The 25,390-nt window shown below is 47.9% G+C and overlaps 1 protein-coding gene and 1 non-coding gene across 7 annotated transcripts in view; one reads left to right on the top strand and one right to left on the bottom strand.

Annotated features, from left to right (window-relative positions):
• The window catches only part of LOC119124434 (VPS10 domain-containing receptor SorCS1), a 202,788-nt gene that overhangs the window by 158,939 nt on the left and 18,459 nt on the right, over positions 1 to 25,390 (top strand). For all 6 annotated transcript variants that reach the window (XR_005098277.1, XM_037254438.1, XM_037254429.1 and 3 more), the window contains exons 18-20: positions 1,149 to 1,320; positions 18,746 to 18,932; positions 19,206 to 19,339. Coding sequence is in view for 5 of the 6 variants with exons in the window: in XM_037254438.1 (XP_037110333.1) it covers positions 1,149 to 1,320; positions 18,746 to 18,932; positions 19,206 to 19,339 (493 nt within the window). In the remaining variant the exon portion in view is untranslated. The remainder of the gene's footprint in view (positions 1 to 1,148; positions 1,321 to 18,745; positions 18,933 to 19,205; positions 19,340 to 25,390) is intronic.
• Positions 21,590 to 21,661, bottom strand: trnad-guc. Its single transcript has one exon. It is a non-coding gene; the product is annotated as a tRNA-Asp (tRNA).

Below are 25,390 nucleotides of genomic sequence, written 5' to 3'. Positions count from 1 at the left end.
AATCATATTCATTGTTACTCCTATTTTAGCATGCTTGTATTTACAAAATGCTTTGTGGATATATGTTTTAAAAAAAAAAATCAGCTCTGTATGTAATGAATATTTATGTTTTGGATGTCATCTTGTTTTGAAACCATTGCTTCCATGTATGTTTTCTGTCATCACACAGAAAGATGACACAACAATGAGCTGTAGTCTTTGTAAATTTTACTTTTTTCCACATTTGCTCTATGGGTTTGAAACTCATATTTTCCATAAGGATTTTTAAATGCATTTTGTGAGATAAATGCGGGCGTTTTCTATTTTACCGTATTTTCCGCACCATAAGGCGCTTTGGTTTAAAAGGTGCAGACTCAATTGCGGGGGCTCTGTTGTATTTAATCCATACACAGGGCGCACCGGATTATGGCGCGCAAGTATGCCATAATTTACGGTAAAGAAAAAATTAAACAGTGAGTGCGGTTGTACTTTATTCTAGTATTTAACCATGTACTCTACTGTACTCACATTATTGTTAAACGATATTCAGATGCAAATCCATCAAAGTCATCTCCTGGATCCAAATTAAATACTTGGGCAAATTTGCCATTAAACATTACAAGTTCCCTCTTGTAATTGTCTCGTCGTCACATTGCTATTTGGCAATGATCCCAGCTTTCCAAACCTTGACTTGTGCCTCGTAAGTATGTCTCTTTGCTGATGCCATTTTAGTGGGTCCTAATGCTGTTTGCTTTGCACAAACCGATAGTATTTAACAATTGCAGCAGAGGTACATACAAGTTCTCTGATTGGTTTACCACCCCGATCTACGTAAAATGTAATATCCTCTGATTGATTCATCGGGTCACCATATTACGTCTACATAATACGGCCCTGTGTGGCGGCAGTCACACATTTACAGATTTTGGAATTAGATCCATTCGGTTTTTGAGAAAATTAAAGGCTTTTAAGTGCGCCTTATGGTGCGGAAAATCAGGCCAACTTTGTTTTCTTTGAGATACAAACCCTTTTTTTTAATCTAGACTCATTATGTTATATAATTTCCAATTTGCTTAGTTTCAGAATGGTATGAATGATTTGGCATTTACTCTGGCATTTATTGTGTTAGTCATACCCATGTTTGTATTTTTTATTTTTCCCAAAACTAGTTACAGGAAGGTGGTCTCAAACAATTGTACAGATGGAGTCATTGTGGAGTACACAGCCAAAAGGCAGTATTGTCCCATGCAAGCCCCCAAAGGACTTCACCTGGTCACCAGTGAGGGTACACTGTCAGCTGTACTGGGCACCAATGTCACCTTTCTCGTCTTTCTGGAGCAGGTAACACTTCGTTTTCTCAACTTTACAGACTCAATGAATACTGGATATAGGTGCAGTGCAGTTTATCACTACTGCAAATGACACCCATGATGGTAATTATTTTCCGAGAAAAGTTCCAAAAACAAATATTTCAAATTTTCAGTGTAAACTACAAGTTTTTCTCTTCAAAGTAATTTCCCTGGAGCCTAATGCACATTGTGAGCATTCTCTGCTTTGCCTTCATGCACTTCTTAAAGGATTATTCCAGAATCATCTGTAGCTCCGTTGTTGCATCAATTTTAAAATCGTCCACGTCTTCAAACCAGGTCCCCTTGATGAAAAAATATCTCATTGATCCAGGGCAGGTGAGAAGAGAGGTTGCTCCAGCAGCTAATGTTCTTCTCAGAGAGGAAATGTTGGATGCTCAGGGTATTTTGAGCAGGTGCTTTGACATGGTGAGCAGCCAAAAGATGTCCTGGCACAACTATAACCTCTTCTCACACACTGAACAAAGCAAATTCTGCAGCAACCCTTTTTAGACATGTTGATTGATTCTTTGGCTCTATCGCAAGAGTCTCACAGTGGCCAAAACTGTGACAAACGGGGCTGGACAACCAAGTGCAGCATGATGCAAGCTTTAGTGAAATGAGGGAAAGTGGAAAACTCGGCTAGTTTGACTGACAGGTAACTAGTAACTGACAGGTAACAGGAACGATTCTGGCGGAGAGCGCAGTAGAGCAAGTGCGCAGGGCAGCGGGGCGCAACGCGTAATCGTGGTCAGGGCCAAGCGGGTGGTCAGGATGGGCGGTGATCAGAACGTGTTCAAGCCGTCAGGACGGGCAAGTCGTCAGGACAGTCGGCGAGCAAAGCATGGTCAAAAACAGGGAAGTGGTCATGGCGGGCAGTGAGCAAAGCGTGGTCAAGAATGGGCAACTAGTCAGGACGGGCTGCGATCAGGTCAGTGCACAGACAAGGTTAGCAACGGGAGTCAGTGAAAGAGTGTTCCTCACTCTACCTTCCTTGCAAGAACCACACTGGAGACAGTTTGCCCTTTTTAGCACTTGCAAGTGGAGAAAGCCTTCATCACCTTATAGGATACAGAGGTGCTTGAAAACAGTCTGACTTTCGCTTCTTGGAAGAGAATATTTGAGAGAAAGCAGGGTGGGGGTGCGCGTGAACATGTTTCAGGGGTCTCCAATGCAAACTGGTTAATCAGTGCAGAGGGTCTTAGCTCTTTATTTTATAAGGTTGTGGAAAAAGATACTAGTGGAGCATTTTAGTTAACTAAGAAAGAATGTTTTCGAATCATTTGGAAAGTTTCAACAAGTAAATGTGGAAAATTTCCACGAGTCAAGGGCAGGTGGGAGGTTTTAACAAAGTTAATGATTCTAGTCAACATTCCAACATAATCATACGATCAAAATAATTTGTCAACAGTCAGACGGATAGAGCACAGTTATCTTACGAGTGACATCACAGACAAACTGGGAGCTCAGGGTTTAAATAGCACCGTCTAACAAGCAGGAACAGGTGGTTAGCTGATTACGTGGGCGTGGCTGTTAACGACTGACGTCAAGGGGAAAAACTACTGGCTTGGTTGCAGGTGACGCAGGGATGTGAGAAAATCCCTTGAATGTGACAGATTTTTTTCTTTCACTGAGTTGCTCTCACAGGCCTTGGTGATGTCAGATATATTGATTGTACAGGTATGGGGTTGTTTCTGCAGGGCACATGTGCCTGTCGCGCCTCCTACTGTGCCTTGGGTCAGCTGCAGGGTCGTCATCCGGGGACCACCGCTCATCTGAGTTTCGCTCACTTTAATCCCGGAACATAACCTGGTGGTGGAGCGGTGGCAGCGACGTCTCCGTGCCACACCCTGCAACTGACCCATTTTACTGCCTTGACCCCCAATCTTTATCCCTCCTCCTCAGCTACAGCTAGAAGCCTTCATTACCTTTCGGAGCTTAGCCCCAGTTGTTCCCACATCTCGAAGCAGCCTTGTCGTCGATGTGTTGTCGGTAGCCCCGACAGCCCACTTCTACAGGGTCGATAATGATGGACCAACCTGACTCTTTGCACTCGGCAGCCAGATCTGTATATTTGGCTGCTTTATGCTCGTAGGCAGCTTGTAGCAGCAGACCAAAGCACTATGTCTGGCTGTAGTGAAGTGGTGGTGATTACACGGGGGAACAGCTGTTTGAGGATGTTGGCCCTCATGTTCTCGTCCCTTGCCTGGGACAACACAGTCCATTGGCCACGTCAGCTGGTGTCTCCGCTGTTTTACCCTGCCCTCATAAACCTGACAGGAAGCTCTTTGGCTGCAGATTGGTTGTTGGCCTCTTTTCTACTGCTCTCGAGAACCTCAGCCAGCTTCGTCAGGACTTGAAAACATTTCCTGTCCATAAAATCAGGTTAAGCTCATTTCTCACGTCAAGATAATTAGCCCGATGCCCTGTCCTGACAATCGTAAAGCTTAGTGATTACCGTAATGGTTTAGTAATATAATCCCAACAAGTATTTCTGATGTTATCCATTTATCATAATTTTGTACGTCTGTGTGTTTTATGTGTCTGTAAGAGGATGTTACCATAACAATTATAAACAATATGTAAGTGCCTCCTCCCCCCAGCTTGGGTCCTTCTTATTTTGTTTCCAACATTGCAATCAGATGCTCACTTGAAACAGATGAAATGGACAGTTATTGCTGGTTTCAGTTAATCTAGCATGCATTCTATTTGGTAAGGTGGTTAAAGCAACAACAATAACATATTTGCTTTAACAATAAGTTGATTTCAGTTCTTGTTTTAATTCTTAAAAAACTTATGAACAATTTGTGTGGCCTTGTGGCTGGGGGGCATGATGGGCCAAACTGTGACAGGTGGTTATTGCTTCAGATACCTGGGTATGTTTCCCAACTGCCAAAGACTTGCCACAGAAGTCACAGTGTAAAAAACTTGGTAGACTGTGGAAAAAAGGGGTGAAAGGAAATTATCCTGACAGTACGTAACAGTGGATGAAAACTCGATGGGAAAAGGCTGTAGTAGGACCGGAAGCTCCACTATCACCACACACACCAGAAGCACCAACAGTCATTTAACACAATTTATTCACTGTACAGTACTGGATTTTCTTGCTTGGCTCTGAACAAAGGCGGATGCTTCTTGCTCTGCTCCTGCTCCTCCCTATCTCCCGTCCAAGACTATCATGCCAATGAGGTCTCCACAACAATGAGACGATAAGACTGGCAAAGCAGCTGTGGACGCTCTGATACGAGCACATACACCCACATACACTACCCTTCTATCATCACTGCCCTTGTTGGACCCCCCGGGACAAAATCAAAGCTACGAATGCGCTCCTGGTCTGAGCTGCTAATCAGCCCAGTTTTGTCACGCCCCTCACATTCCACCTTCTCAGCCCACGACATGTTTTGTCTCAAGATCTGTTGTACTTATCCTTGATTGTATGCTGTGTGTGTGAGGATTTTTCTGGACTCAAAATACTCTCCATCAAAGAGAGTAGTTTGAACCCCAACTCTTCTCTTGTGTTCTCTTTCTGAGATCTCGGAGCACTGTTGCGGCGAATGCTGGCAGGCCTGTACGCATTGTCTCCCCTTTTTGGTCATTGTTTTTCATGTTTCTTGTGCCAATTGAGATATTAGGTATGTCTTGTTGCCTGGTAACAGGAAACGACAATAAAGCAGATTGATTGATTGATTGTTAGACCTCATTCCATACTTGAATAAACAATTATTAATTTAACAAATGGATCAACGTCGCCATCAAGTGGCAAAAAAACAGAACTGTAACACGTATTCCAGTTGAGAAATAAACCTGATGGGTTAATTTACTGTTAATCTACTGGGAAAAAGAAATGCCCCTGCAAAATTTGCTTTTGATTTTGTATGATCACATTAGATTTTTCAGGATGTGCTCTATAACATAACCCGTTGCGCTATAAAATCTAGTGGACAGTCAATTCAATTAGGGCTGCTTGATTATGGATAAAAATCCTAATCATGAATATTTTGTTCAATATTGAAATCACGATTATTTACACAATTATGGTCCATTCACACTAGTATCCAGGTGCTATCACCGTACACTCTGAAATACAAGAAAAAATTGTTTGAATCGACCTTTTCTTTAATGAATTGAAACCAAAACATGACTGTGGTCCAGAATGTACAAACACAAAATATCTGCTGTAGGTGCCAGACTAAGGTTGGAAACGAAGCATGTACAAATGAAGTATTCAACGTACAAAAAAAAAAATAATATATATATATATATAGTATATATTTGCCTTAACTAACTTCTCATTTTTAGTGAATGTATTATGTCTTGTTTGCCCAAAAAACGAGAACATTTAGAATGTGTGTTGCGGCGACCTGGGAGGTGCGCGCCTGTCTGCGGTTGCATGTGACCAGAAGGGGTCACTGCAGGTGTGTGACGTGAACGTGCAGCCCGCAGCAGAGCTCCACAGAGCGCCTCAACAGTTGAGCGCAATTTTTCCTGATTAGGAGCGCGCACACACCAGTGTTCATCAGCAAACAACACAAGCTTTTTGTTCAGTGAGCAACACAGCAGCAGCAGCAAACAGCACTGAGCTCCACGGATAAAGGAAAAAACTCATGGGAAGAGGAGACCAAAGGGACTACCAGTTTTTCACCTTGACTGTTTCGCTCAATAAAACCCGAACAAAGAGTGAAATCCCAGTCTAGTCAAATCCTTCCTTTTCAAGTGTGGAACCCCATGAAGTTAAAATACACTTGCCAATGTTGGACATAAAAGTACAAAGGTAAAGGTGCAAAGCCCAAATAAATTACTGAAACAACAGAAATACCGTTTTTTTTCGTGTATAATACGCAAAATTTAACTAATTTATTGTCCTAAAATCTGGGGTGCGCATTATACATGGGTACAAATTTTTTGTAATTTTTTATTTTATTTTTTTTATTTTTTTTTAAGAAAATCATGGTACAACAAAACCAACAACAGGACTGACCGACAAAGACGTGGAACAAAAAGACAGGGTGTCATTACCAAAGACAGGAACAGAAACCAAACAGACATCATGACAGTAACACATGCAATGATCCGACGGTGAGCGAGGGGCAGACAGGACTTAAATACAAAACACGTTACAAGAACAATAGTGTGTTTGTACTGTGCTCTGGTCATTTCGTCAAAGAAGGGATAATAGTCCTCTTCTCTTCTTGACTGACAATGTCGTTTGCTGTCACAATGTACCCTACACAAATCCGAAACATTTGTTGCGGCTCCGAGTCACGACGAGGGGCAAGTTTTGGTTTCCAAGGGTGTTTTTATTCCTCTTCAACGTCTCTCCCATACAGAGCCGCCTTTTTCACATGTCCGCACGTCACTTTCCTCTCTTTTCATCTGATCGCGGTGGTGCCTTTACGGGCAGTCGGAGAAATCAACGCCAACAAAAAAAAATACATCCAGCCTAGTTAAGACCATACCAAAGACTATAAAAATGGGACCCATTGCCTCCCTGCGTGTGTGACGATCATTGGGACTTAAAAAAAACAAAACAAAAAAAACAAACAAAAAAACAAATTGGGTGCGTATTATACATGGGTACAGGCTTTTTTCCAGCATCAACATGCCATTTTTAGGGTGCGTATTATACATGAGGGCGCATTATACACGGAAAAAAACGGTACTCTCATCAAGAGTAAGTTGTGGTTCAACGCCAAGTTCCTGAATGCTTGCACAGGATGATGTCATGTCTCGTCCCCAGTTTTGTTAGATGTTCAGGTTGCCATGGTTTCTGTTTGGGTTCTGTCATGTCTAGTCCCCCAAAGTTGCTGCCGCTAGCGCGTCAGGCCCCCAGTGTGTGCCGCGATTGTGGCCCTGGGCCCCTGACCTCCGCTGAGTGCAGTTCTGTTCCCCATGTTGCTGCCGATTGCGCGTCAGGCCCCCAGTGTGTGCCGCGATTGTGGCCCTGGGCCCCTGACCTCCGCTGAGTGCAGTTCTGTTCCCCAAGTTGCTGCCGATTGCGCGTCAGGCCCCCAGTGTGTGCCGCGATTGTGGCCCTGGGTCCCTGACCGCCGCTGCGTGCAGTTCTGTCCCCCAAGTTGCCGCCGAGTGCGGTTGTTCCCCCAGTCGTCGCCGTGCGCCGTTCGAACCACTTCGAAAACCAGTAGGGCCATTTGGACTGGTGCGCTTACCCCCCGCCCCCCCGCGTGCCGCCGTGGGGGGTTGGGTTTTTGGGACGTCGGGGGCCGTCCCTTGTGGGGGGGGTTCTGTCATGTCTCGTCCCCAGTTTTGTTAGGTGTTCAGGTTGCCATGGTTTCTGTTCGGGTTCTGTCATGTCTCGTCCCCCCTTTTGCTATGTGACCCTGATCATGTCCATAGTTTGTCAGTGTGTCTGTGTGCTCGCCCCTCCCTTCCTGTGTACCCATGATCAGTGTAATCACAGTCACCTGCCTCTTGTTACCTGTGTTATATTTAAGTTCTGTTTGTGTGTCACTCGCCGTCGGAGCATTGCATGAGACGTGGACAATGCATGTCTCACTGTCACGCGGTTTGTTTGGTTCCTGTCTTTTGTTTCACGTTTTGGTCGGTTAGTCCTGTTAGTTTGTTGTTAAGCCACGTCAGTTTGCCGAGTCCTTTGAGTTTGCTACAATAAACCCTGGTCCAAGCTGCACTTGGTCGCCTCGCTCCATTCCTCCACCCCGAAGCCTGACAGAATGCTGCAAGTAATTAGCTTAACGTCATGCTAATTTCCACAGATTTTTATATTTTTTTGATAAAAAAATTAATGAATGCTGTACAGTGAACCCATATATCAAAGTCAAAAGTCAAAGTCAGCTTTATTGTCAATCCCTTCATATGTCAAGACACACAAAGAAACCGAAATTCCGTTTCCTCCATCCCACGGTGACGAGACATACAAGTAGGCGACACAAAACAAAAACAAGAAGGCACAAACCATAAATAATAAATAATAAATAAAATAAAATAAAATGAGCGATGAATAACTAACAGACCAATAACCCATTAAATATGAGGGGCAAAACCGAGCCAGTGTGCATACAGCAAGAACAGGACGCTACGCTGAAAGGGGGAGCGAGTTCAGGATCCTAACAGCCTGGAGTACGAAGCTGTTGGAGAGTCTGGTGGTGCGGGAGCGCAGGCTCCTGTACCGCCTCCCAGAGGGCAGAAGTTCAAACAAAGAGTGAGCGGGGTGACTCACATCACTCACAATCTTGGTCGCCTTGCGGGTGAGATGGGAGGTGTAAATGTCCTTCAAGGAGGGGAGAGAAGCACCAATAGTCTTACTAGCCGTTTTCACTATGCGCTGCAGGGCCTTCAAGTCTTGGTCAGTGCAGCTGCCACCCCAGACAGCAATACAGCTGGAGAGGACGCTCTCAATGGTGCCGCGGTAAAAAGTAGTCATGACGGCCGGAGGAGCCCCCGCTCGCCTGAGTTTCCGAAGGAAGTACAGGCGGCGCTGGGCCTTCTTCGCCAGCGACGCGGTGTTGGTGGACCAGGAGAGATCATCACTGATGTGCACCCCCAGGAACCTGCCGCTGCTCACTCGCTCCACCACAGCACCGTCGATGGTCAGCGGCAGGTGTTGGGCGTGACCCTTCCGGAAGTCAACAACAATCTCCTTGGTCTTGTCGACGTTCAGCAGGAGGTTGTTGTCCCTGCACCACGCGGTCAGAAGGTCAACCTCCAGCCTGTATTGAGTCTCGTCTCCCTTGGTGATGAGACCCACCAGAGTCGTGTCGTCAGCAAACTTCACTATGCGGTTGCCGCTGCAGGTGGCAGCGCAGTCATGCGTCAGGAGGGTGAAGAGCAGCGGACTGAGCACGCAGCCTTGGGGGGCCCCTGTGCTCAGCGTGATGCTGGCGGAGATCTTGTCGCCAACACGTACCACCTGTGGCCTCTGACAGAGGAAGTCCAGTAGCCAGTTGCAGAGGCAGGTACTGAGGCCCAGCTTGTCAAGTTTGCTGATGAGACGCTGCGGCACAATGGTGTTGAAGGCAGAACTGAAGTCCACAAACAGCAACCTCACATACGAGTCCTTCCCCTCCAGGTGGGTGAGGGCCGAGTGGAGGGCAGAGCAGATGGCATCCTCAGAGGACCGTTTGGCTCGGTACGCAAACTGGAAGGGGTCAATGGTGGGGGGGAGAACTGACCGGATGTGCTCCAAGACAAGCCGCTCAAAGCACTTCATGATGATGGGCGTAAGTGCCACGGGGCGGTAGTCATTGAAGCAGGACGGAGCAGGCTTCTTCGGCACAGGTACGATTTGAAACACGACGGGACGATGGCCTGCTGCAGGGAAGTGTTAAAGATGTCCGTGAAGACACCCGTCAGCTCACCAGCGCAGTCCTTCAGCGCTCGACCCGGGATGTTGTCCGGGCCCGCCGCCTTACGGATGTCGATAGCGGCAAGCGTCCTCCTCACGCTGTCGGCGGAGAGGCACAGGGGCAGCTCGTGGGAAGGGGGAGTGGCCTTCAGCGGGCAAGTGCTGTTCTGAGCGTCGAAGCGAGCAAAGAAGCGGTTGAGGTCATTGAGCAGACGGACGTCGCCATCACAGCTCTGCGGCGCGGGCTTGTAGTCCGTGATGGTCTGAATGCCCTGCCAAAGGCGCCGTGCGTCCCTGCTGTCCTTGAAGTGGGCGGTAATTTTGCCCGAGAACGCCCTCTTCGCTTCTTTGATGCCCCGGGACAGGTCGGCCCTCGCAGCCCTCAAGCCAGCCTCATCCCCCGCCCGGAAGGCTTTGTCCCTGGCCCTCAGCAGCCTGAAGACAGCCCCTGTCAGCCATGGCTTCCGGTTAGCCCGAGTGACGACGGATACTGAGTGTGTCACATCATCAATGCACTTCCCGATGTAGGAGGAAACAGAGTCAGTATACTCCTCAATGTCCGCCCGACCGTCGCAAGTGGCCGCCCTCCTAAACACGTCCCAGTCGGTAGAGCCAAAGCAGTCACGAAGCGCATCAGAGGCACCCTCAGGCCACACCCGCACCCGCTTGCGAACTGGTCTGGATGTTCTCACCTTTTGTCTGTATGCGGGCAAAAGCAAAACAGTGAGATGGTCAGAAAGTCCAAGATGGGGGAGGGGGGCGGCTTTGAAAGCTCCTTTATGCGAAGAGTAGACCAGGTCCAGGAAGCTGTCGCCACGCGTAGGAAAATCAACATGCTGGTGAAGCCTCGGAAAAACAGACTTCAGATTAGCATGATTAAAATCCCCAGCGAAGATGGTGAAACCGTCAGGGTGCGCTGTCTGTTGGTCACTGACAGCCTGGTACAGTTCACTAAGAGCCGCGACCCTGTCGCCTCCGATGTTGGAAGGCGGGATGTAAACCGCGACCAGCAGAATCGCGGTAAATTCCCTCGGCAGGTAAAAAGGACGGCACTTAATGATCACAAACTCCGCCAGTGGCGAGCAGTGCCTGCATACCACCACTCGTCACGGATGTAGACGCATATTCCACGAGCCTCGGTTTCGAACGTCCCGTTTCTCGAACAAATCGGTATTCGAACAAAAGATTTGAGATTTTTTTGCTTCGGATGTCGGACGAGAGGTCCCGCATGCCAACTGACTCCGTTCGTTATTACATTCTCGTTACTCTGAGGGTTGCCTCAACTCTAATCATGCCTCCAAAGGAAGCAAGTGGGAGCAGTAATATTTTTTTTCCCTGGGACCGGGATGGCTGCGCACATCGGTCGAGACCGGCATAACTCTATGACGGCTTCCTGCTTATCCGGCCGGTGCTGACCGGGTCCCTCGCCTTGGCTTCGCAGCCGCGACCCCTGTGGGGAGTCCGCTCCCTCGTGCTCATCGGAACCAACGACCTTCGCCGTGCTAGCCCCGTGGTGACCATCTGCACGTGCCCCGACTGGGTGCCCAGGACGCTGCTCACACGTTTGCCTGCTTTGTGATGTTTTCACCGATTTACGACCATGGTCCATTGGGCGCCGTTGAACTGGACTGCCCTTACACCTGTCTATGGACCCCGTGGAGGCTATTTTGTGTATTTTGGGGTGTTCTCTGATATTGAGGGGTGCTGGTTGGCCGCTGTTACTTTTTTTCCTTTGTCTTTTTGCTTTGCTTTGCTTTGATGGCTTTTATCTTTCGCACTTTCTGGCTTTCTTTGTGGCGCCGTTGTGTGGCAGCCTTATGAGAGCCTATTGAGTTGCGCTCATGCCATCTGTGTGTCTTTTGTATACCCGCTCTGTGGTATGGATACTGCTGGGGCCTGAGTTTCCCCACCCCCGGGGATCAATAATTGTTCAATCAATCAATCAATCAATCAATCAATCAATCAATCAACACTGGCAGCCAAGCCTCCGTCAGCCTGCCCTAGGGCAGCTGTGGGTTCTTACGTACTTTACCACCACCATAATGTGAGTGTAGGAATAATGTATTCATAGTAAAGCGTCTTTGAGTGTCCAGAAAAGCGCTACATAAATCTGATGCATTATTGTTATTAAGATAAAAACAAATCAAGAATTTGGCTTGTCCCAACATTTTGTGTATGTTTGGCAACTACCAATCGAATGAATGTTCGTCCTTTGCTTTCGAAGATGACCATGTGACTTCACAGTGTCTTATGTGTGCGGAGATGGCTGATGAGGCCAATCCCTGCACGGAATGTTGCAGTGGGGGCAGGTTAGGGTTGAGGGCTGGTTGGGTGGGAGGGAAGAACTGTCTTTGGTTTTGCAAAGCTGTTGTTTCCATTCCGCTTCATGGATGCGTCGCTTTTCAAAGTCTGCAACGCCGTGCTTGACTGCAGAGCACCAGTTTGGTCGGTGTTGGGCATCGGCCTCCCAGGTCTCTGGGTCCAGACCGCAGCTTTTGAGACTGGCCTTTAGGGTGTCCTTGTACCGCTTCCGCCACGAGAGCGCTTGCCAAGGTGTAGTTTGCCGTACAGAAGCCTTTTTGGAAGGCGTTCGTCTGGCATGCGGCAGACATGACCAGCCCATCTCATCTGGGAGCGCTTGAGGATGGCATAGATGCTTTCCATCTCTGCCCTGTGGAGGACCTCAGTGTCTGGGGTCTTGTCCTGCCATCTGATGTTCAGTAGCTTCCTGAGGCATCTCATGTGGAAGGCATTGAGCTGCTTTGCATGTCGGCTGTAGACGGTCCATGTCTCACAGGCATAGAGCAGGGAGGGGAGGAAAACAGCACGGTAGACCTTCAGTTTGGTCTGCAGGATGAGCCCTCTACGTTCCCAGACAGAGCTGCGGAGTCTGCCGAAGGCTGCACTCCCATGTGCCACCCTGTGCATGACTTCCTCATCTATATTGGCCGTACGGGACAGGGTGCTACCTAGTTAGAAAAACTTTTCAGCTGCCTTGAGATGTTCACCATTCACGCTGATGAGGGGCTCAGTGTTAAGGGCTCCAGGAGCAGGTTGGTACATCACCTCTGTCTTTTTTGTGCTGATGGTGAGGCCAAAGTCAGAGCATGCTGTGGCAAAGATGTCCATGCTCAGTTGCTGCATTTCCATCTGGCTGGATGCATTGAGTGCGCAGTCGTCCGCGAAGAGGAAGTCACGGACTGTGGTCGTCTGCACTCTAGTTTTTGCCTGTAGTCTCTGTAGGTTGAACAGCTTGCCATCGGTGCTGTAGCGCAGGTCTATTCCCATGTCCCTAAAACGGTATGCGTCTGTCAGCATGGCTGAGAACATCATGCTGAACAGAGTGGGTGCCAGAACACAGCCCTGCTTGACTCCGTTTTCCACCTGGAAGGGCTCAGAGTATGCACCGTTGTCTTGGACTCATGCCTGCATTCCATCATGGAATTCGCGGACCATGTCGATAAAGATTTTGGGACAGCCAAACTTTGACATGATCTTCCAGAGCCCCTCACGTCAAACAGTGTTGAAGGTCTTCGTCAGATCTACAAAGCTGGAGTACAGACTGACGTTCTGTTCACGACACTTCTCTTGGAGTTGGCGAGCAGCAAAGATCATGTCAACAGTTCTACGACCCTGCCTGAATCCATACTGGCTCTCTGGGAGGAGGACTTCATGCTCAAGATGTTCTGTCAGACGGTTCAGCAGAATTCTGGCCAGGATCTTGCCTGCTACAGACAGCAGAGCAATGCCACGATGGTTGTTGCAGTCCTGCCGGTTGCCCTTTTGCTTTTATAGGTGGACAATGGAGGCATCTTTGAACTCCTGTGGTAGCTTCACTTGGCTCATGGTGCAAAAGAGGTCTGTCAGATGTTTGGTCAGGGGAGGTCCACCAGCTGCATAGAGTTCTGCTTAGTGATGTGCATTCCAGTTCTTTTAGGTGAACTGAATCTTTAGAATCAGTTCACTCAAAAGATTTGTTCAAACGAATCGTTCAATGAATGAATGGTTTTGTTTTTTTGTTTGTTTGTTTGTTTGTTTGTTTGTTTTCATATACAAAAACTTTTAAAATGTACATAGGTTAAATAAATGTGATGGAGAATGTCTAAAAAACCCTCCAGGGGCTTGGGAAGTGGCATTCTCCATAAATATGAATATATTTAAGGTAAAATCTCAATGGATAGAGAAATATGCATCCTAATACATGTCATACAGATGAAAAAAAAGAAAAATTAATAACAGGGATAAGGCATACAACATACAACAATAGGGAAAAAACACACCGAAACTATAACTAAAGAGAATAATGAATGGATCCAGGTTAATTTAGCATACTATATGGAAAGTATTTAGTGTCTAAGAGAAGTGATTTCAGAGCCTTCTTAAATTGGTGAGAAGACAAGTCCCATAAAAATAGTGGCAGCGATTTGTAAATCTTTGACCCTCTGTAGCTTATGTTAAATTGAGTTTGGGCTGTACGGGCTATTGGTGGTCTGAGGTCATTTGAGCTGCGTGTGGGGTAATTTTGGACCTGAGAATTATGTCTAAATAAGTTATGAAAAAATAGGGGAAGGGTTCTCCCCAATGAGCCATGAACAAAGAGACCAATTTGAAGATGATTGACTTGGAAAACAGTGAGGATACCGAGCCGAGTAAAAAGAGGCTGAGATGAATGTTTCGGATGTACACAACATATTACTCTTAGAGCTCGTTTCTGCAGACGATATATAGACTCAAGTATGGTCTAGCCCAGGGGTGGGCAAACTTTTTGACTTGCGGGCCGAATTGGGTTCTAAATTTTGACCGGGGGGCCGAACCAGGAGCAGATGGATGTAGTGTTTGTGTGAAGTAATATAAATTGCATAAAAGGTTTTTACTTTTAGTAGATACTAAAGCATGGATATTAAAAAAAAGCTTTTTGAAAACAAATGCATTTATTAACAGCATTAAAAAAATATTTCACCAAAAAACTACTATCAGTGATTCTTATTAAATACGACACTGTTATGATGAATAACATTTTCCATCACTTCAGCGCCTGCAGGTCAGATTTATGAAATATGTTTATCTAATGAGGCGAAATCACATCCAACGGCAAACATTCTGACCAAATACATCATCTTGAAGAATCAGTGAAAGAATACATCTAAATAAAGTAATAAAGAAATCAATAGTATTGTTGGTTTCCCTTTTTGGCTAGTGCATCATAGTCTGGAGTAAAATTTGTTGTGGTAATTTTTAGGATAGAGCCGAAGTGTCGGTCCGTTAACCTAGATCTGTGACGGGCTTTGTTGACGTTCATGTGGCTGAACGTCTTCTCACACACGTAGGTCGAGCCAAATTGTCCACTCTTTTTTAACATTCGGCACTCACTGTCCACCTTTCTTTTCTTCGGGCCACTCATTTTAATGGAAGGATTCCAGGGGAAGGTTTGTGGGTGGCATTAGCGTAAAACTGTATCTGAAAACTCAGCGCGCGAATTACGAGAATATTGACGTCACAGCCTACACTCGAAATTCGGCACTGATAGATGAAATTACTACGTACTACTGAGTACGCACGCACACGCACTTGTGAGTGTGCACCGAGCTTTCTGACACGGCTCCCGGGAGTAAATGCGCGGGCGGGCGCTTCCCCATCTACTGGGGAAACATAGTAATTGCAGGGAAAATGACCCCCAAAAAAATTAATACAATTTATTCAGGTTTGGCGGGCCGGATTAAACGGCCCCGTGGGCCGGATGTGGCCCGCGGGCCGTAGTTTGCCCACCCCTGGTCTAGCCCAAAGTACTAGCCCAGGCGATATTACAATAGTTAATATACGGATAGATCATTGAATAGTATAGCATAGTGGCTACCTCGGAGCTGATTAGATGACGGGTTTTACGTACAATACCAATGCTCTTGGCCATTTTTGTGGAAATAGTCATGATATGAGATTTCCAGGACAATGATCCATCAATCATAATGCCAAGGAATCGTGTAGAACGCACGTTAGTTATAGGGATGTTATCAATATATATTGCTGGTGATTTGTTAAATATATGATGGCGGCGCGTGCACACGCTGCGGCCTCTCTCTGTCCCGAACGGTGTTTTGTTTTGTCGTTTAATGTGGGTTTGTCCGCCAGTTTTGTGTGTTCGTCTCGTCGTACCGGGTTGTGCTTCAAGTGCGGCGGGCTGGTTCTGCTCGACATCGGCGAAAGCGAGTTTTGTGGCGACCTGAACTTCGAAGCGGGGACATTAAAGGCGCTCGGTCTGCGCCGTCCTGGAGCGTCGCCGGACTCGCCTGCTATTCTTCCCCCGGTTGGGCGTCCGGGCCTGGCTGGCGGCCACCCCAGCTCGCCCGGCCGTGCCTTCCATTCTTCTGGCGGACGTTCGATCGCTGGACATCAACATGCCTGCTGAGTTCTGCGGACCGGACAGTGCGTAGCTGCTGTGCGTCTGGAGCGGATGGCGCGCTATCGGGCGGACCGGGCCATTGTACGAGGGGGAACATCGCGTGGAGGTGGACTGTGCGTCTACATCCGTGAAGAATGGTGCCGGGACTTTGTTGTGAGATGCCAGCACTGCTCGCCACTGGCGAAGTTTGTGATCTCCGGGCTGTTGGGGTCCTGAACTCTCTCCCCGTTGTTTTACTTGTGTGTTAATCGTGTGCTGTGTCTCGTCACCGTGGGATAGGGGGAACGGTATTTCGGTTTCTTTGTGTGTCCTAGCATGAAGGAATTGACAATAAAGCTGATTCTGATTCTGATTCTGATATGAGATTTGAGACCAAAACATATGAAGTTTTTTTTTTTAATATTAAGTGATAATTTGTTGCACCGAAACCAAATGGACAGTTTACCAAGTTCTTCCTTTAAGACCCTTATAATGGTGTTGGGATCTTTGTGAGAGTACAGGACACTTGTGTCGTCTGCAGATAAAATTTTGGACAGTTTATCTGAGACATGTGGCAGGTCATTAATGTATATCAAAAATAACAAAGGCCCAAGAGATGATCCTTGAGGCACTCCGGATTGCATATAAAGTAAGGAAGAATTGGTTCCATTGTAGGATACAAACTGTTGTTTGTCTTCTAGATAACTTGAAGTAGAGAAGCGGATTATTTTTTACTCCAATATGAGACAGTTTTTGGAATAGAATATGGTGATTGACCGTGTCAAATGCCTTAGATAAGTCCAGAAAAATACCTATTGTGTTTTCCTTTCTATTCCTCGCACTATATATTTCATTTACTGAATGTAAGAGGGCCACAGTGTGGTGACTTCAGCTTCAGTTGGTGGCTCATCAAGAGCAGTGTTGACTGGCACTTGAGGGAGGCGCGCAATGGCTTCATCAGTGATGACTGAGGGGCGGTTGAGGATGCCGTTGAAGTGCTCAGCCCAGCGCTTGAAGATCTTCTCTCTGTCTGTGACCAGGGTGTTGCCATCAGAGCTGAAGAGAGGGGGAGATCCTGAAGAGGTGGGACCGTAGATGGCTTTGAGAGCGCTGTAGAAGTTCTTGCTGTCATTCTGGTCTGTATAGGTCTGAATCTCATCAGCCTTCCTGCTAAGCCGGTTGTCCTGCATTTGACGTAGCTCCCGCTGGGTGGTTGGTTTGATGTTCTTGAGGGCAGACTTGAGGCCCTGTTGTGCTTTGGAAGGCAGAAGACTGATTTGGTGATCAGGAGCTCATGTGCCGCACAGGTCTCCAGCAGGAGCGTGCCATTGCTGTTACAGCTGCCCGTGCCATTTTTGCCGAGGACCCCTTCCCAGGAGTTGTGGTCTGGCATTAAAGTCGCCAAGAATGATGAGCTTATCTGCCCTGGGCAATGCGGTGATCGTGGCTGTCAGGTCCTCGTAGAACCTCTCCTTCACATCGTCTGGGTTAGTCAACATGGGGGCATAGGCGCTGATGAGTGTGGCAAAGTGTTTGCCAGGGAGAGGCAGGCGGTCATTGACGCCTTTGGGAAGCGCAGCCAGCTTATTGACCAAGTTGAATTTGATGGCAAAGCCGACTCCTGCGTCGCGTCTCTCTGCCTCAGTGCGACCGATCCAGAAGAATGTATAGCCAGCACCAGCTTCTGTCAACCGACCCTCTCCAGCTAGACGGGCCTCGCTGAGGGCAGCGATCTGGATGCCATACCGGTCCAGCTCTCTGGCTCTCAGGTCTTGATGTGGCGCCAGCCCTATCGAGAAGTGTGCGCACATTCCATGCGCCAAGGGTGATTGGTGTCACCTTTGTCCTGTTTCCTTGTTTCTTACCGCTGATAATGGGACTCCTGCCAGCCGCGGCCAGCTGGCCAATTAGAGGTGAGGCAGGCAATTTTTGGGGCACCTTTCCTAGCCCGTTCCTCATGCCAGGAGGTAGGCAGTGCAAACCTAAACAGGGCTGCCTAGTCGCTCGGGGGGCTGCCGGAATCCAGTGCTGCCTCGGTTCACTGGACAACGACCCTAAGGCCCGAGCCGCCTGCGTGCGAGTTTGTGACTATAGCTTCCAGTGAAGTCCAGACCAGCCACTTCGCCACTTGCCTGACGCCGCTTGACTTGGGAGGGGAGCAATTGCGGGGAGTGTGTGTGTGTGTGTGTGTGTGTGTGTGTGTGTGTGTGTGTGTGTGTGTGTGTGTGTGTGTGTGTGTGTGTGTGTCTGTGTGTGTGTGAAGTCATCACTTGTGCGGTGTATTGGATTTAAGTGAGGGTGGGTTGCGCAGCGCCAACCTCACTCTCTCGCCTGAGTCCACCTGTATCCAGTGGCAAGACAGAGTCAAGACGGCTGGAGATGGAGCTGGGTGCAGTGGATGGACGTGATGCATCCAGCCCGCAGCGCAAAGCTTGCTGGTGTCGCCGATCGGCCCGTTGAACCTCTGAGGGTTTCCTCCGCGCTTCCTGCCGAGAACTGCTTTGGTAGCAGTTTAACGTCGTGCTCAGGAAGTGCTACATAAATCTGATGCATTATTGTTATTAAGATAAAAAAAATCAAGAATTTGGCTTGCCCCAACATTTTGTGCATGTTTGGCAACTACCAATCACCTCATAGGAGACAGTTGTACATCATACTTAAAATGGCGTATAATTTTGTACACTGCAGAACATACCTTTGGATCTCCTGTCTCCTTTCCAGGGTGATGCTACACGAACAAGCGTCACATTGGACTTTGGAGATGGTCACGCTTTGACATATTCCAATCTGAGCTCCATTGAGGATGGGATCAAACACATCTACAAAAATGTGGGGATCTACCGGGTGACTGCAGCAGGAAAAAATAGACTCGGAACAGAGACTGCGGTTCTCTATCTACACATAATCTGTGAGATATGCAGAATTTTATATTTATATTGACAAGTGTGTAAATTACATTTCTCTCGAGTTTTTATTTTTTAAAATAACCACTGAATATATTACTTTATGCTTGACAATACCTACCTATTCTGAAAATCCACACTGGTAGACCACAGGCTAGGAATGCTGCTGATCATAAATAATACAGACATAATTCTCAGAACTGACCATCATATTTATTTTAAAAAAATCAGGACTAAAATTAATCTATTTATGTACAATTATTTTTGTTTTTGAGTAGGTCCGCTGGAATCCATCCATCTCTCAGCTCCCTTTGTAGCTGTGAAGAACAAGGAAGTGAACCTCACAGCGATTCTGTGGCCTAACCAAGTGGGAACAGTTACGTATATCTGGTGGATTGGAAATAGCACTGAGGTAATGTGTACATACAGTCAGTTTCAATGTCTGTACTGAATCCTCTGATCATATACTATAATATTTTGCAGCATAATGGTTTACTTGTTCCATCTCATTTGTTTAGTGCAATTACATTGCCAGCAGTCAGTAAGATTCATTTCCAGGTTTGGACTCAGCCAAGGTTTCCCTTTGTCACCAATTGTGTTCATAACTTCTTTCAACAAAATCCACCAATTTCTATTCATCTCATGGAGCAGCCTTTTTGCCACTTGCCGAATTGACATCACAGTTGCTCAAAGTTTTGGCAATGACCAATTATGGCTCACTTGGAAAGGTCATATGATCAAATCCAAAAAACACACTCACGCAGTGCTGCTCTAACATTCCTGACAGAATTAATAAAAAATGACAGTTCAGATAAATCCTTTGAAGGAGTGAATTTTTATTGGTTGGCACCTCTGTTGTGTTTATTATTTCTTTGTTTATTATTTGTTTTATTTATTGGGTTTTTCTTACTTTTTTGTTCGAAAGATTTGTTTAAAAAAATGAATTGAGGTGCATAGGTCATCAGTTATGGTAGGAAACGTAAAAAAAAATTCTGAAAATGTTTTGTCACAAAAAGGATTTGTGTGTGAGTGCGTGCGTGAGAGTGTGTGTGTGTGTGTGAGTGTGCGTGCGTGCGTGCGTGCGTGTGTGTCTCGACGGGAACACCACCTTATCGTGGTGAGGCACTTTGCGCATCTCCATGACCCACTCCTGGTAGGGTCACCCAAGCCGTCGGTTTAAAGAGCTAAAATAGATAGGAGCTGTAAACATAGTTATTCAGATTTTTTTATGAAAAGCCCATACAATTGTGATAGTTGCAGATATATTTGTGATGTCTCAACCAGCTCTGTGCAGTGTGCTCTCCAAACTCCAAATCTACCAACATCATAGTTCACTTCAATTCCGATGAGGCACCATTTCTGTTGTGAATATGGAGTAACAAATGAGCAAACTAATTAAATAATTGATTTATAATTTAGTTACTGGGGTGCCTGCAGTTAACACAAACTGTCACACAAAAACCACTGCAGTTACCGTATTTTCCGCACTATTAGGCGCACCGGATTATAAGGCGCACCTTCAATGAATGGCCCATTTTAAAACTTTGTCCATATATAAGCCACACCGGATTATAAGGCGCATAAAATAGAAGCTATACTGCAACAAACTGAGGTTGACTAGGGTTGCGGTATGCATCCACTAGCCAATAACCAACGAGCCCTCTGTAAACAATCGCGTTTCTCAAACGATCTCCTATAAAATGATCGGAACTGACTAAAGTTCGATCTAACGCATTGGTACTACTTACCTATGTTTCCATTCCATATCGATCCGTAGATTTACTCGAAACATTAATGGAGCAGCCTATTTTGACATGAAATAGCCTGGTGCGTATAGCAGCTATCGTTATAGCATTAGCCATCCGCAAATTCCCATGAGCCTCAGCTCGCAATCTCCCATGAGCCTCAGCAAAGTGTAAACAATCGCGTTTCTCAAACGATCTCCTATAAAATGATCGGAACTGACTAAAGTTCGATCTAACGCATTGGTACTACTTACCTATGTTTCCCTTCCATATCGATCCGTAGATTTACTCGAAACATTAACGGAGCAGCCTATTTTGACATGAAATAGCCTGGTGCGTATAGCAGCTATCGTTATAGCATCAGCCATCCGCAAAATCCCACGAGCCTCAGCTCGCAATCTCCCATGAGCCTCAGCAAAGTGTAAACAATCGCGTTTCTCAAACGATCTCCTATAAAATGATCGGAACTGACTAAAGTTCGATCTAACACATTGGTACTGCTTACCTATGTTTCCCTTCCATATCAATCCATAAATTTACTCGAAACATTAACGGAGCAGCCTATTTTGAAATGAAATAGCCTCGCGGGTACAACAGCTATTCGGTGACGCCCCCTGACTACAGTTGCCGTAATGTTGGGAAGCGATGCGACCTTGTAATTTACTAGTCGTACTAAAACGTACTGAAACATTTTGGCAGAGCACTGTGTACAACCAGTATGGATCAACAAATTCATCAATTGATCCATATATAAGGCGCTCTGCATTATAAGGCGCACTGTGTTTTTTTTAGTAAAATGTAAGTTTTTAGGTGCGCCTAATAGTGCGGAAAATACGGTACATAATAACTACTGCAAACACAGGTTAACACCATTTGGTAGACAGCATACCCAACGCTAGTTCACATAAACAAAGTAACTCCCCGTCGGGGAATCGAACCCCGGTCTTCCGCGTGACAGGCGGAGATACTGTCCACTATACTAACGAGGAACACATTTTGCAAAGAGGGTCTTTTGTCACTTGTCACTAGAACCGGCCGCGTAGTGGTAGGTTAAGAACCACTGATTTAGATGTTTGTTTTTAACAGATGTGCCAACATGATCTTTAATTATATAGCATTTTCACATGCGCTTGAATTTGATAACCAGAAGCATGAAAGCACACTAGCCCCTTATGATGAATAAAATAAATGGATTTAGTTTTCCCTCGCCCGGACGCGGGTCACTGGGGCCCCCCTCTGGAGCCAGGCCTGGAGGCGAGGCTCGAAGGCGAGCGTCTGGTGGCCGGGCCTTCGCCCATGGGGCCCGGCCGGGCCCAGCCCGAAAAGAAAACGTGGGTCCCCCTTCCCATGGGCTCACCACCTGTGGGAGGGGCCAAAGGGGTCGGGTGCAGTGTAAGCTGGGCGGCAGCCAAAGGCAGGGACCTTGGCGGTCTGATCCCCGGCTCCAGAAGCTGGCTCTTGGGACATGGAATGTCACCTCTCTGGCTGGAAAGGAGCCCGAGCTGGTGTACGAGGCAGAAAAGTTCCGACTAGACATAGTCTGACTTGCCTCCACGCACAGTTTGGGTTCCGGTACAAGCCCTCTCGAGAGGGGCTGGACTCTCTTCCACTCTGGAGTTGCCCACGGTGAGAGGCGTCGAGCAGGTGTGGGTATACTTATTGCCCCCGGCTGGGCGCCTGCACATTGGGGTTCACCCCGGTGAACGAGAGGGTAGCCTCCCTCCGCCTTCGGGTGGGGGGACGGGTCCTGACTGTTGTTTGTGTCTATGCACCAAACGGCAGGTCAGAGTACCCACCCTTCTTGGAGTCCCTGGAGGAAGTGCTGGAGAGCGCTCCTTCTGGGGACTCCATCGTTCTACTGGGTGACTTCAATGCTCACGTGGGCAATGACAGTGAGACCTGGAAGGGCGTGATTGGGAGGAACGGCCCCCCCGATCTGAACCCGAGCGGTGTTCTATTATTGGACTTCTGTGCTCGACACGGATTTTCTATAATGAACACCATGTTCAAACATAAGGGTGTCCATGTGTGCACTTGGCACCAGGACACCCTAGGCCGCAGTTCGATGATCGACTTTGTAGTCGTGTCATCGGATTTGCGGCCGCATGTTTTGGACACTCGGGCGAAGAGAGGGGCGGAGCTGTCAACTGATCACCACCTGGTGGTGGGTTGGCTCCGATGGTGGGGGAAGATGCCGGTCCGACCTGGCAGACCCAAACGCTCTGTGAGGGTCTGCTGGGAATGTCTGGCGGAATCCCCTGTCAGGAAGAGCTTCAACTCCCACCTCCGGCAGAGCTTTTCCCACGTCCCGGGGGAGGCGGGGGTCATTGAATCTGAGTGGACCTTGTTCCACGCCTCCATTGTTGAGGCGGCCGACCGGAGCTGTGGCCGTAAGGTCATTGGTGCCTGTCGTGGCGGCAATCCCCGAACCCGCTGATGGACACCGGCGGTAAGGGATGCCGTCAAGCTGAAGAAGGAGTCCTATCGGGCCGTTTTGGCCTGCGGGACTCCGGAGGCAGCTGACAGGTACCGGATGGCCAAGCGGAACGCGGCTTCGGCGGTTGCTGAGGCAAAAACCCGGGCGTGGGAGGAGTTTGGCGAGGCCATGGAGAATGACTTCCGGACAGCTTTGAGGAAATTCTGGTCCACCATCCGGCGTCTCAGGAGGGGGAAGCAGTGCAACGTCAACACTGTTTACAGTGGGGATGGCGTGCTGCTGACCTCGACTCGGGACGTCGCGTGTCGCCTTCCATTGTGGAAGCAGGGCCTGGGGACTCTGAGGCGGACTCTCCAATCTCTGGGGTCGAAGTCACTGAGGTAGTTAAAAAACTCCTCGGTGGCAAGGCCCCGGGGGTGGATGAGATCCGCCCGGAGTTCTTAAGGGCTCTGGATGTTGTGGGGCTGTCATGGCTGACACGCCTCTACAACATTGCGTGGACTTCGGGGACAGTGCCTCTGGATTGGCAGAATGGGGTGGTGGTTCCCCTTTTTAAGAAGGGTGTGTTCCAATTACAGGGGAATTACACTCCTCAGCCTCCCTGGTAAGGTCTATTCAGGGGTGCTGGAGAGGAGGGTCCGTCCGGAGGTCGAACCTCGGATTCAAGAGGAGCAGTGTGGCTTTCGTCCTGGCCGTGGAACAGTGGACCAGCTCGTCACCCTCAGCAGGATCCTCGAGGGTGCATGGGAGTTCGCCCAACCAGTCCACATGTGTTTTGTGGACTTGGAGAAGGCGTTCGACCGTGTCCCTCGGGAGGTTTTGTGGGGGGTGCTTCGGGAGTACGGGGTACCGAGCCAACTGATGAGGGCGGTTCGGTCCCTGTATCACCGATGCCAGAGTTTGGTCCGCATTTCCGGGAGTAAGTCGGATTCGTTCCCAGTGAGGGTTGGACTCCGCCAAGGCTGCCCTTTGTCACCGATTCTGTTCATAATTTTTATGGACAGAATTTCTAGGCGCAGCCGAGGCGTTGAGGGGGTCCGGTTTGGGGACCTCAGCATCGCGTCTCTGCTTTTTGCAGACGACGTGGTGCTGTTGGCTTCTTCAGGCCGTGATCTACAGCTCTCACTGGAGCGGTTCGCAGCCGAGTGTGAAGCGGTCGGGATGAGGGTCAGCACCTCCAAATCCGAGTCCATGGTCCTCGATCGGAAAAGGGTGGAATGCCCTCTCTGGATCGGGGATGAGATCCTGCCCCAAGTGGAGGAGTTTAAGTATCTTGGGGTCTTGTTCATGAGTGAGGGGAGGATGGAGCGCGAGATCGACAGGCGGATCGGTGCAGCGTCGGCAGTAATGCGGACTCTGTACCGGTCCGTCGTGGTAAAGAGAGAGCTGAGCCAAAAGGCAAAGCTCTCAATTTAACGGTCGATTTACGCTCCTACGATCACGAGCTATGGGCCGTGACCAAAAGAACGAGATCCCGGATACAAGCGGCCGAAATGAGTTTTCTCCGCAGGATGTCCGGGCTCTCCCTTAGAGATAGGGTGAGAAGCTCGGTCATCCAGGAGAGACTCGGAGTAGAGTCACTACTCCTCCACGTTGAGAGGAGCCAGATGAGGTGGCTCGGGCATCTCATCAGGATGCCTCCTGGACGCCTCCCTGGGGAGGTGTTCCGGGCATGTCCCACCGGTCGGAGATCCCGGGGACGACCCAGGACGCGCTGGAGAGACTATGTCTCTCAGCTGGCCTGGGAATGCCTTGGGATCCCCCGGTATGAGCTGGATGAAGTGGCTGGGGAGAGGGAAGTCTGGGAGTCCCTCCTGAAGCTGCCGCCCCCGCGACCCGAAACCCGGATAAGCGGAAGAAGTTGGATGGATGGATGGATGGATGGATGGATGGATGGATGGATGGATGGATGGATGGATGGATGGATGGATGGATGGATGGAGAAGCATGAAAGGACAATTGATCAGCAAGATATTGCCACTGTGGCTTTAATTAAATTGAAATATTATAGGTAACTAAATGTGGAGTTGGAAATTAAATGTGTATCACTCCGTTAGATTGCAAACATTTGTCCCTGTTTTCTAGTAGTAGTAGTAGTAGTAGTAGTAGTAGTAATAGTAGTTATATCGCACTTTACATTTCAGAGAAATCTCAAAGTGCTAATTTAATACCACACCACCTGCTTTTTTTAAAGACACATTATTCACTCCATGTGAGGCTAACGGTATTGATGAAATGAAACACATTTTGGTTACACCTTTTTTGTTACAAATTGTTTTTA

The sequence above is a fragment of the Syngnathus acus genome, chromosome 1, assembly GCF_901709675.1.
Source record: "Syngnathus acus chromosome 1, fSynAcu1.2, whole genome shotgun sequence".
Classification (NCBI taxonomy): domain Eukaryota; kingdom Metazoa; phylum Chordata; class Actinopteri; order Syngnathiformes; family Syngnathidae; genus Syngnathus; species Syngnathus acus.
This window is presented reverse-complemented; position numbering and strand designations above follow the sequence as displayed.